The 11,209-nt window shown below is 47.7% G+C and overlaps 1 protein-coding gene across 2 annotated transcripts; it reads left to right on the plus strand.

Annotated features, from left to right (window-relative positions):
• The first annotated feature begins 4,558 nt into the window (after nt 1-4,558).
• Nucleotides 4,559-8,561, plus strand: Ran (RAN, member RAS oncogene family). Of its 2 annotated transcripts, none has more exons than XM_055606098.1 (7): nt 4,559-4,642; nt 4,857-4,918; nt 5,041-5,125; nt 5,209-5,334; nt 6,417-6,604; nt 6,784-6,954; nt 7,139-8,561. In XM_055606098.1, the coding sequence occupies exons 2-7, from the start codon at nt 4,883-4,885 to the stop codon at nt 7,181-7,183; spliced, it is 651 nt and encodes a 216-aa protein (XP_055462073.1). In that variant the 5' UTR covers nt 4,559-4,642; nt 4,857-4,882; the 3' UTR covers nt 7,184-8,561. The 2 variants fall into 2 exon arrangements, with proteins under 2 accessions (XP_055462073.1, XP_055462072.1); XM_055606097.1 differs by having other exon boundaries at nt 4,563-4,642; nt 4,873-4,918.
• Nucleotides 8,562-11,209: the final 2,648 nt, after the last annotated feature.

Genomic DNA, 11,209 nt, shown 5'->3' on the forward strand with positions numbered 1-11,209 from the left:
AAATAGGACAGTTATGCTGCACACATTGGCTGTTGACACAGCTTACAAGGGTCCACTTTTAAAATCAAGCATTTAAATCATGCCACACATATTGAAACTAAAAAAGCCAGTGTTTCAGAGAAACACACACTTGAGCATGTGCTAGAAAGAACATATAATGGGACACTGTCTATTCACATGCACACCCCTGCATCCTTACATCTCTATCTCTGAGCATCCCAGGCCTGTGAGTGGTCCTAAGGCAGTTTTAGGTTTTCTCTCCTTTCTTAAGACTAGATTCTTCTAAAGTGGCATGGGACACACAGTCAAATTGTCACAGAAACTGCATGATTGTGGGTGAACAGCATGCTGTTCTTAAAGGTCCCTCTAGCTATACGGACAGCCACCACTCCTTACCGGGAAAGCCAGCTCAGTATGACTGACATCCCTCATATTCCAAGAGTGGCAAGTCTGAGATCAGGGGCCTCCAGAGCTGGCCTTGATCTTCCTGCTTCTGCCCTGAAATGCTAGCAGTATGAGCTACCTTGTGAGTCTCTGGACAACAACACAAGAGTCCCCAGAGAGCTCCCTTGCCCTTCCCACCACGCCAGGACCCAGGAGAGAAAAGTGGCTTTCCCAGACTCCAGCTCTGGAGGTCCCTCTAGCTATACGAACAGCCACCACTCCTAACCCGGGAGGCCAGCTCAGTATGACTAGCATCCCTCATATTTCACATAATGTACACAGAATGTGAGTAGTTACATAGTAGCTGTTTAGAAAATAGAAACAAGAGCACTGTGCACATCCAGTGAGGATGCAATGTCCCCTAATACCTTCAGCATGCAGTTGGCTAAACCCCCAGACACAAACCCTGGGGCTCCATGCACAGTTTGCAGGCAGTTCCACTAAAGAGCATCCTCTCTGCCGGCAAGGGCTTAGTATTTGTATGACCTCAGAGAGGGCCAGGAACAGCCACTCCACGAAGTAAAAAGAATATCAAAGACAACATTGGGGGCTAGCTCAGGTCTAAAGAGGACTGGGATCCAGCACAGGTGAAGTCACACCGCACACAGGCTGGATACAGATCAGAGCACAATGCACCCTCTGCACAACCCTAAATTACAGAAGAGAGGTGAAGCCAGGATGCCTAGAGGCACAGAGAGCTGACATATGTCTTTGTTTTGCTTTCTGGGAAAAGTTTTGTGACCAGGCCGACCAGCCATGTGTTGTGTGCGCCACACCCTCCCTTAGAAAAAGCCAAGCATACGAGGAGTTACTGACATTTATCCCCAGGCGAATGAGATGGAAAGTCAGAGTTTCTTACTCCTTCACAGAGAATGCAAATTTGATGGAGACTGCACAAACAGAAAATACTGGTCCTGATTTGGTAAACGTTTATCCGTGTAATGATTCCTTCTGCGCACTATTAAAGTTCCAATGGTGTGTGCATTCTGATCACCATTATCTTATTTTGATCCCCATGAATGCTGACCAAGTGCGCTATCACTGAACCATCCCCCCAGCTTTGAATCATCATGATTACCACTAGAACACAGCCCTGCTATTTCTGATTACTTGCTGCAGGTTCAGAAGGAGCTGAGGGTCCAGGTGGTGGTTCAGTGGCCACTCAGTGAGTGTGCATTGTGTTCAGTTGGGTGACTTCACTTATTCTGGTGAGGAGACAGAGAAATAGCAAACCTATGAGTCATGATGCACAGTGTTTTCAGTTAGGTGCTCTGGGGAAGATGAGTCCATGCTTTCATGGGGAAAGCCTGGGTGTGAGGCAGTGGCTAGACAGGGTAGTCAGGCTGGGCCATTCAAGGAGCTTCAGCCTGAGGGGGGTGGGGAGCCTGTCAGGCAAAAGTGTGGGGGGAAAATCTTTAAACGGAGAGATCAGAAAGTATAAAGCCTCCAAAACAGGAGCAATCTTGGCTGAATTAAGATTTGGAAAGGTTGTGGGGGCTCCAAAGAGTTACAGGGAGAGTGGAGGAACAGGGCAGGAGCTAGAGTACCTGGGAGAGGGAATCAAAAGATGACGGCAGTACTGGAGGAGGGTGTAGGGTGGCCTGGGGGATTGTTCTGTGCCCTTGTAGTTTTGATGGTGGTCATGCCATCACTCTGGTGGTATCTTGTGGATGCTACAAGCTGCACACCTGGAAGTTAATTACGAGAAAGCACTGGACACCATCAGGATGGAGATTCTGCTGCCACCCATCATGTGCCCCATATCACCCTGTGATGAAAAAAGCTTGTCATTCACAGTTTTGAAGGGTTCAGCCTGGGGTTGGTTGGTGGTCCACTGCTTTGGGCTTGTGAGCAGGCAGTAAATCATGGCAGGAAGGTGGGATAAAGTAAAAACAGCTAGCTCGTGGACAGCATTTGAGGATTCAGAAGAAAATACTATTCGCTATTTTGCTCATCACTGTGACAAAAATACTTGAGAAAAAGCAACTTTAGGTTAGGAACAGTTTATTCTGGCTCACAGTTCCACAGTAGACTCTGTTATATCTGGGGAAGGTATGATGGCAAGAGTGTGAGGTGGCCCGTCACACTGTGTCCACAACCAGGAAACAGAGAGATGAACGCTGGTGCTCTGCTCCCTCTCCTTTTTTATTCAGTTCTGCGTAAACTTTCCCTCTGTAAGTACAAGAGACACACCAGGAGCTTTGTCTGCTGGGCAACCCTAAATCCTGTAGACTGACTAATCATCACATGCTACAATCCCTTGTACAACTGCAACTTTTCCCCAAGGCTGTACAAATTACCCTGTTTATAGCTGCCCCCCTCCCATACCCTCACCCTCTAGTTCTCATTCATATTAAGGAGCTGCCAAGTTTTAAAGTTCAGGCTAAGAATAGGTTTGCAGTTCACACAGGACAGAAAAGACAAGTACATGTAAACGAGGCAGCAGTGGAGAGTCTGGACAGTGCTGGCAGGGAAAGTGTCACCTATGCCCACTTTGAGTGTATTTTCTTGCTTTCCTCTTCTTCCTAGGATGAGGCTCTTTGTAAATTCTAAGCTTGGGTCAGTTAGCAGAACAAACCAGCCCACCTCATAATGCCATTCAGCAGGCTGGATGCCAGGAAAGGCAACTTCCTGATAAAGTTCTCCAGGGGGGAGGGTCATTGATGATCTTACTCACCAGCTGTTTTTATCAACAACCTAAAGCAAGAACTGGAACTACGTGGTTGACAGTTTTCTCCTAAACTCTCAGTTTGATCACACCCCATTTTATCCTCTATTGAACACAGGTAATGCGACAGACCCTTGTGGCTAAGTCACACATACCCAAGAATATAGTAATTTCATATGTGTATATATATACATATATGTAACTGGCATTCCATTCCATACATACTATGTTAAAGTTATGTAATGGTTTTTGTGACACACACAACCACTTTCCCATCTTACTTCCACTCACTGCTTTCCCCAACATTATCCTTCCTTCCATAATGTACCTAACCATAATGAAATGGGTGCCATCATAGTTTTCTTATCTCTGCAGTGCCTGTAATCCCAGCACTTAGGGAGGCAGAGGCAGCATTGAGTTCTAGGCCAGCATGGTCTACAAGCCAAGTCCAAGACAGCAACCCTGTCTCGAAAAACAAAAACAAGCAAAAAGTCTTGCCTATGCCAGCCAAGCTTTGGCACTGATCTACCTCACTAAGTTGCCCAGGCTAGCTTTGGACCTGCAATCCTCCTAAGGCCTGTGCTGGCTCCTTTAAATTGTACTGTACAAAATAACAGCAGAGCTCCAGTCATCAGCGATACATTTTCCATTCTCCCAGAAGCACCTGATTTGCTGGTGCTTTGGGGAATGGAATTTGGCTCCCAGCAGGCCCAATCTAACTACTGTTTCTCAGGCCAGAAGATTCTTCCTTGGTCATTTGGTGCTCAGGAGTGAGCCAAGGTGGACTCTTCTGAGACATGGATTATCCACGGGGCCATGCAAAAGAGGGGTCCCGGGGTGCAGAACGCTTGGACCAACTGCTTCCCGGACATCCTCAGAGTCCGTGCCACTGTCAGGACCCGCAGGACCCCACGCATGTAAGGCCAGGCCGCGTTCATCCCTGGCACGCGTGGCTGACGCAAGCTGGGCCTCGGGCACGCGCGCCCTCATTCATTGACTCCTTCATTCATTCTGCCGACACCGGCCATGCGCCCTCAGCGATCGCCAGCCCGCTAGATCTCTCCTGTCTGTGAAGACAGGACGTGGGGACGAAGGTCGGGCGGTGCCCGCTGAGCAGCGGCAAGCGACAGGGAGGCAGCACCCGCCTTTCCCGCCCACGAGGCCCGGCCTAGGCCGCCGCCCGCATGACGTGCGGCCTCCCGCAGTGAGCGCATGCGTGCGGGAGCCCGCGCTCGGAGCCGGCCCACGCGGACCGCCCGCTCTGCGTGCGTGCGCGTTCCCGCTCGCCCGTCCCACGTGACCGGCCGCGCCTCTACCGCCTTCTGCGCTCAGACTGACCAGAGGAGTCCGCCTGGCCGTGCGGACGTGCGCGTGCGCGTGCGCCGCGTGGTTGGGCGCGGCGCCGTTGCTCCGCCCCTTGCAGGCTCCTCCCCCTCCGCGCGCCGGCGTCCGCTGCGTCTCCGGCATTTGAATCGCGCTTCCGCCATCTTTCCAGCTTCAGTCGGACAGGCGCGGAGACTCTTCTGGAAGGTAGCGGCGTGGCCGGGAGGGCTGGGCCGGGCGCGGGCGGCGGCATGGGGTGGTCCTCCTTCGGGTGGGCGCGGGGCGGCGGTGGTGAGGAGAGCGAACGGGCAGCGCCCTGGCCTTCCCAGCCAGCTTCCCTTCCCCCACCGCCTCACGCCGCGTCCCCGCCTTCCCGCGCGCTCTTCCCGGCCGCGGCCTTTGTGGGGCGCACGTGCCGCAGCCGCTCTCTCCCGCAGGATCGCCGCGATGGCCGCCCAGGGAGAGCCGCAGGTCCAGTTCAAGGTGTGTGTGCGGGCGGGCGGACGGACGGATGGACGGGCCGGCGGGGCGGGCGAGAGGGGAGGTCGGGAGGACGGCGTGGCCCAGGGAGGGAGCCGGGGCCGCTCACGCCGCCTTCTCCTCAGCTCGTCCTGGTGGGCGACGGCGGCACCGGGAAGACGACGTTCGTGAAGCGCCACTTGACGGGCGAGTTCGAGAAGAAGTATGTAGGTAGGTGCGGCGGAGCTGCGCGACCGCGGGCGCGGGGAAGGCGCCGTCGGTGCATGGCTGACCCTGCCGCCCTGTCTCCGCAGCCACCCTGGGCGTGGAGGTGCACCCGCTCGTCTTCCATACCAACAGAGGACCCATCAAGTTCAACGTGTGGGACACAGCCGGCCAGGAGAAGTTCGGGGGCCTGCGCGATGGCTACTACATCCAAGGTGAGGGGCCGCGGATGAGGGCCTGGCCTGCCGACATGTGCCTGGGCCGAGCCAGGGATCCAGCCGTTGCCGGGTGACTAAGAAGGAAGATGAGATGAGGGACGGAGACACGGCCCTTCCGGGGGGACGGCCTCGTTTGAGTGGATAGGAGATGGATAGGAGTCGTCCGGGGTGTCATTCGAGCACATGCTGTGTCATGCTAGGCATGGTTTGGGACAAACTATGCGACTGTACAATTTAATAGGGGGTCGGGAAGCTGTTGGTTTTCGAAAACTTTTTGGTTCGGGTTTTCAAAACTTATATTGGGGTACTACGAAGTGTTCATCTGCGAATATTTCCATCATTAAAAAAAAATAGCCAGACTAAACCTCCAGCCCCTGGAGCCAGACTCTCTCACATGTGAGAAACACGCTGTGTCATGTAAGTTATACTAACTTTTCTCCTCGAAAGTGATTAACAAAAGAAAAGGTAAAATAGTCTTGTGATCTTACTAGTCTTATGAGAACATCCTTGGAAGTTCTTTGGTTTCTTGCTGTTTTTTAGTATGTAAAGACACAAATGTGTTTATCCCCTTGAATTGAAACATTTTAACCAGAAAACTGTACTGTACATTTGCTGCCTCTTTAACTGTATCCTCACCATCCCCGGTAGGACAGGTTGTTGAGGCCTCCACTCAGATTTTCTTCAAGGCATAACATTTCTTAGCCATTTAAGAATGTGTTTCTAGGTGGGAGAGTGTTTTTTACAGGTTCTGTTTATTATAAAGGGGTCCTGTAGAATGTTGCTAGTATTTCACTTTTTGATATAAACTTGGCCATTGTGACTGAGGGTGTGTGTTGAGGGAGAAGATGGGGAAGGTAGTTGATAGAGTAAGTTGGTCTTGACCTTCTGTGCTTTTGTGTGAGAGGAAGTGGAATCAGTGGCATGTATTACAGTTTAACTTTTTAGTATTGGAGAGGCGATATTGAGATAGAGTAGAGGTAGAGTAGGTTGGTGGATGATCCCCAGTCAGGCCCGAGGTAATGACTGAATCCTGCAAATATAGACTTAAGAAACCTTTCAATGCCTTGAATGTTTTTCAGCCCAGTGTGCCATTATAATGTTTGATGTAACATCAAGAGTTACTTACAAGAACGTACCTAACTGGCATAGAGATCTGGTACGAGTGTGTGAAAACATCCCCATTGTATTGTGTGGCAACAAGGTGGATATTAAGGACAGGAAAGTGAAAGCAAAATCTATTGTTTTCCACCGAAAGAAGAATCTCCAGGTATGTTCACAATTGACTAATTCGTATAGAAGATTGTATGTAAGGTGCACACATATGTTCTACATTAAAAATTGACCAGCAAATGTCAAACTCATCAAAATGTCTTTTGAGTTTAAAGTGTCTTGGAATGGTGATTATTACTAGCATTTTCAAATGTACATTTCCTTTGTTTTAAACAGTACTATGACATTTCTGCCAAAAGTAACTACAACTTTGAAAAGCCTTTCCTCTGGCTTGCCAGAAAGCTCATTGGAGATCCTAACTTGGAGTTTGTTGCCATGCCCGCTCTTGCCCCACCTGAGGTGGTCATGGACCCAGCTTTGGCAGCACAGTATGAACATGATTTAGAGGTATTATTCTTTAAAATTATTTTGTGCGTGTGTGTGTGTGTGTGTGTGCACTTCGCCTAGTGTCTTCAGAAGCTGGCAGTGTTGCTAACTACTGAGCCATCTTCATTTGTCCTAACAGTTAGTGCTTGTGCCTGATAGGTCATGGTGGTTCTGATCTGGACTGTTTCCTTGTTTCATGCTCCAGGTTGCTCAAACGACTGCCCTCCCGGATGAGGATGATGACCTGTGAGAAAGTGAAGCTGAAGCCCTGCGTCAGAAGTCTAGTTTTATAGGCAACTGTCCTGTGATGTCAGCGGTGCAGCGTGTGTGCCACCTTATTTAGCTAACAGATCGTGTACTTCATTGGGATGCTGAAGGAGATGAATGGGCTTCGGAGTGAATGTGGCAGTTAAAACATACTTTCATTTTTTTTGGACTTGCATATTTAGCTGTTTGGAACAGAGTTGTTTCCTTCCTGAATTTCAAAGATAAGACTGCTACAGTCGCATCACAATACTCAGTGGTGAAACCTTGTTTGTTACTGTCATTCCCATTCTTTTCGTTTAGAATCAGAATAAAGTTGTATTTCAAATAATCTAAACAAGTGAATCATCCCTTGTAAGCATATTAAAGCCACTAACATAGGGGAGCTTGTGTCATATTAATAGTTAAATGCTTTTGCTTATTCGATTTTCTTGTGCCTACTTTTGCAAACATTTGGATTGAGTCATGACCTAACCGTCCCTGTACAGGTGTAAGATTTCAGTATGTCCGCATCATATGTTTAAGGATTGTAGTTGACTGTAACCTTCAGAAGTCAGAACTGTTACTGGGATAGAAGCTTGAGGGTTTTCTGAGAGTACATTTTGTTTTCATGTTGGTTTCCATGTCTAATGTTGATTCTTTAAGATGTTAACTGCTTTCAAGTGGTGGCTCATGCCTTGAGTGATGATCTCAGGAGGCAGGGGCAAGAAGATGCCTACCTAGTGTTCAGAGCAAGTTCCAGTTTAGCCAGGACTGAGATGTGTCTCCAAAAAAAAAAAAAAAATTCATGGCAGGCTTTGTTACAGTATTAACAGCATCTGATGATTCTCCTCCCCCCAGGGTTTTTTTAGGCAGTGCAAGAAAGGAAATGCTAGAATAGGCCAGAGTACTACCACTATCAATTGAACCTTTATCTTAGGTTTGTCATCCCATCAGAACTACCTTGTACTCAGATGTAAACAGGCGATTCTGTGGGCTCTGTTGGTCAAGTCTACCAAAGTTCTTTAGATGGTTACTTGTTTTTTTTTTTTTTTTCCAAAGAAGGTAGAGTTATTTAAATAAAAGGAGGATGAAAGGAAGTTGTTCTGTGCACTAGCCTTAATAGACTGATTTCAAAACTCAATTTGATGTATATGCTATGCTACAATCAGGTGAAGACCCCCTCCCCTGACCAGGATGAAACCTCATTTAGATCTCTTGAATTAATACAATGTGTGTAAACCTGGTATAGAATGTAGAACCTTACCACTTACTGAGTTTTGTAACAGTTAAATTTGGGAGCTGCTTACGTGTGTTTAGCCAGAGTACAGAGGATTTACATTTATTGAAAGAACTGTTAAATATATCACTTCTGCTTTGCCTCAGTTTTCTGAGTCATCTCTAGTATTTGCTGTAGAAGTAGTGAATAACTAAGATTTGAGGTTTGATCATATTTTGGGGATGCAATTCTATCCAGTTTTCACAAGTGTGTGGGGGAGTTCTTACCTAATTAAAACATCCTTGAATAGATGAGTTTATACTAATCAGCAGCAGATTCTAGCTGGTTGAAGCAAAGTCACCAAGAAGAGCTGGGAAGTGTCAGGTGTTTGAGAAACCTGGGCATGGAGGGTTCTTAAGCCAACATGAACATGGAGAAGAGTTGTATCCTGGACCTGAAGTAGCCCAGAACTGCTTGCTTTGGTAGAAGCAGCCAGGGACACGCAGAAGGTAGGAGCTGGGTGGAAAGCCTGGTTTGAGTTGTGCTTGTGGATGAGGGCAGAGTGATGACTGTCAGCTACAAGCAGTGCAGTTGCTCTACCCAGTTAAAGCTACACTGTCAAGCCCTCAGTACTGTCGTCAGTCCTGAATTCTGTCCTAGCAATTCTTGAAGCTTGAGATGGATCCAGTTGGGCATGTAGCCATGTAGGTAATGGCGCATTCATAGCTAGAAGGACCACATTGCAGAACTCAGGCAGCTGCTGTGTGCCCTCTCCTCTCCATCTTTAAGGCCTACCAGCTTCCCATCTTAGTGTGTTTCCACTAATGGGTACAGGCCCCTAATGTAGACCTGTTGCTGGATCTCCCCTTACCTCAGCCCTAGGCCCTAAAACGACCAGATTACTAGGCCCCTCCCTGCCATGGTAAGCAATAAAAGCTGAGTTGCAAAGAATCAGACCATACCAGTTTTCCTGGAAGAAGCAGAACCCAGCTGAGAGATTTAGACTAACTGAGGCACCTGGAAAAGACTGCAGTCTGGGCAGTGTGCTCCAAGTTCCCAGCTTTGTGAGCTGTCACCCATGCTGGAGTGGGCTTTGGTGATGCAGCTGTCTGAATCATTTCTGCTCTTGTTAAGTTATCAAGTTGGACTTGGTTGTATGTGTAGAATTTGGTCTGTTGTGGGTTCCATATCTGGGGTATGTAGATGTGTGTTATGTCTCCCCAGGAAGTTTTGTCCCACAACAGGCCGCACCAAGTAAAGTGGTCATGTGTAGATGACCAGTCTTGCTGGTAATCCTCCATGCACAGAAAATGGGCCTTCAGATTGCTAGGAAAGGGTGCTTGCAGCAGAAGCAGAGAGTCAGCCCGGGCCAGTAAGCCAGTAGCCAATTTGTGAGTAACATTTGCTTTTGTCCATCCCTCACTTGTCTGAGCCCTTCCCCTGTGCTTCCTGACCAGTGAGGAATAACTTGCTGATGTTTTGCTGTAACTTTGTAAATGTTTTCTTAAAAGACAAGAGACCAGCAAGATGGCTCATCAGGTAAAGAGGTATGCAGCCAAACCTGAGTTCAGTCCTCAGATCCCACAAGTGGAAAGCGATAACCAGTTCCTGAAAGCTGTCCTCAGACCTCTATATACATGTTATAGCAGGTGTGCTCAAACACACACATCTTCAGATAAATGTAATAATAAAACCACTTTCAAAAGAGATGAAATTGTACCACAGTTCTGCTTCATTCATTTCTACTTTTACATAATCTTTAACTATGGAGTTAAAAAGTCATCCATAGCATGGATGAACCATGGATCAGTTTGATCAGTTCTGTAGATATGACCAAGGTGTACTCCTGTTTGTGCTCTGCTTTGTCACCGGGCAGGCAGCTTTCACAGTAGCTCACCCCATCTGATGAACTGAGAGCTGCATGGAGGTTAGACCAGTGGTCTCAACATGTGGGTCGCAACCCCTTTGAAGGTCGGACTTTTTCACAGAGATCGCCTAAGACCATCAGAAAACACAGATATTTATGTTACAATTCATAACTAGCAAAATTATAGTTACGAAGTAATGATTGGGTATCACCACATGAGGAACTGTATTAAAGGGTTGCAGCATCAGGAAGGTTGAACACCACTGGGCTAGGCAAACACTACCACAGGACTCCAGTCTTTTCTGGCTTAACTGGGTATGATCTCCAGGAATTGGAAAGTGTCTGTTTTCCTTTTGTGGGACACTCAAACTGTCACTTGTCTCAGTTTCTAAAAGTACACATTGCTTAATGAAAGAATAAATAAAATTACTATTGTGAGATGAGCTTTCACACAACCCAGTCTGGCCTCGAACTTGCTGTACAGTCAAGGATAACCTTAAACTAAACTTTCTACCTCTACCTCCCAAGTGCTGTGATTACAGGAGTGCCTCACTACATTCAGCAAACTTAAAAAAGAAAGTTGAGTAATGGGGACTGAAAGCATGGGAGGCCAGTATCCATCACTGAGCTATATTTCCAGCTGAAATAATTTTTAATCATCCTTTTGTTTGTTTAGGTTTTTATTGTTATTGTGTGTGGGTGCAAATGCCATGGTACGTGTGTAGAGTTCAGGTGACAAGTTGTGAGAGTAGGCTCTCTCCCACCATGCGTGTTCCAGTTCCAGAGATTAAAAACTCAGTGGTAGCCAGGCTCGGTGGTGCATGCCTGGAATTCCAGCAGAGGATTCCAGAGGAGGTAGAGGTAGGTGGATCTCTGTGAGTTTGAGGTCAGCCTGGTCTACAGAGAAGGTCTAGGACAGTCAAGGCTACACAGAGAAACCCTGTATT

Source organism: Psammomys obesus, unplaced genomic scaffold (assembly GCF_907164565.1).
Source record: "Psammomys obesus unplaced genomic scaffold, mPsaObe1.curated_primary_1811, whole genome shotgun sequence".
Lineage (NCBI taxonomy): Eukaryota > Metazoa > Chordata > Mammalia > Rodentia > Muridae > Psammomys > Psammomys obesus.

Bases quoted from the DNA above. Each gene is read 5' to 3' on its own strand.
- Ran (XM_055606098.1), top strand. From the start codon at position 4,883: ATGGCCGCCCAGGGAGAGCCGCAGGTCCAGTTCAAG. The intron at 4,919-5,040 runs GTGTGTGTGCGG...CCTTCTCCTCAG, and splicing joins AGCCGCAGGTCCAGTTCAAG to CTCGTCCTGGTGGGCGACGG. The intron at 6,605-6,783 runs GTATGTTCACAA...TGTTTTAAACAG, and splicing joins ACCGAAAGAAGAATCTCCAG to TACTATGACATTTCTGCCAA.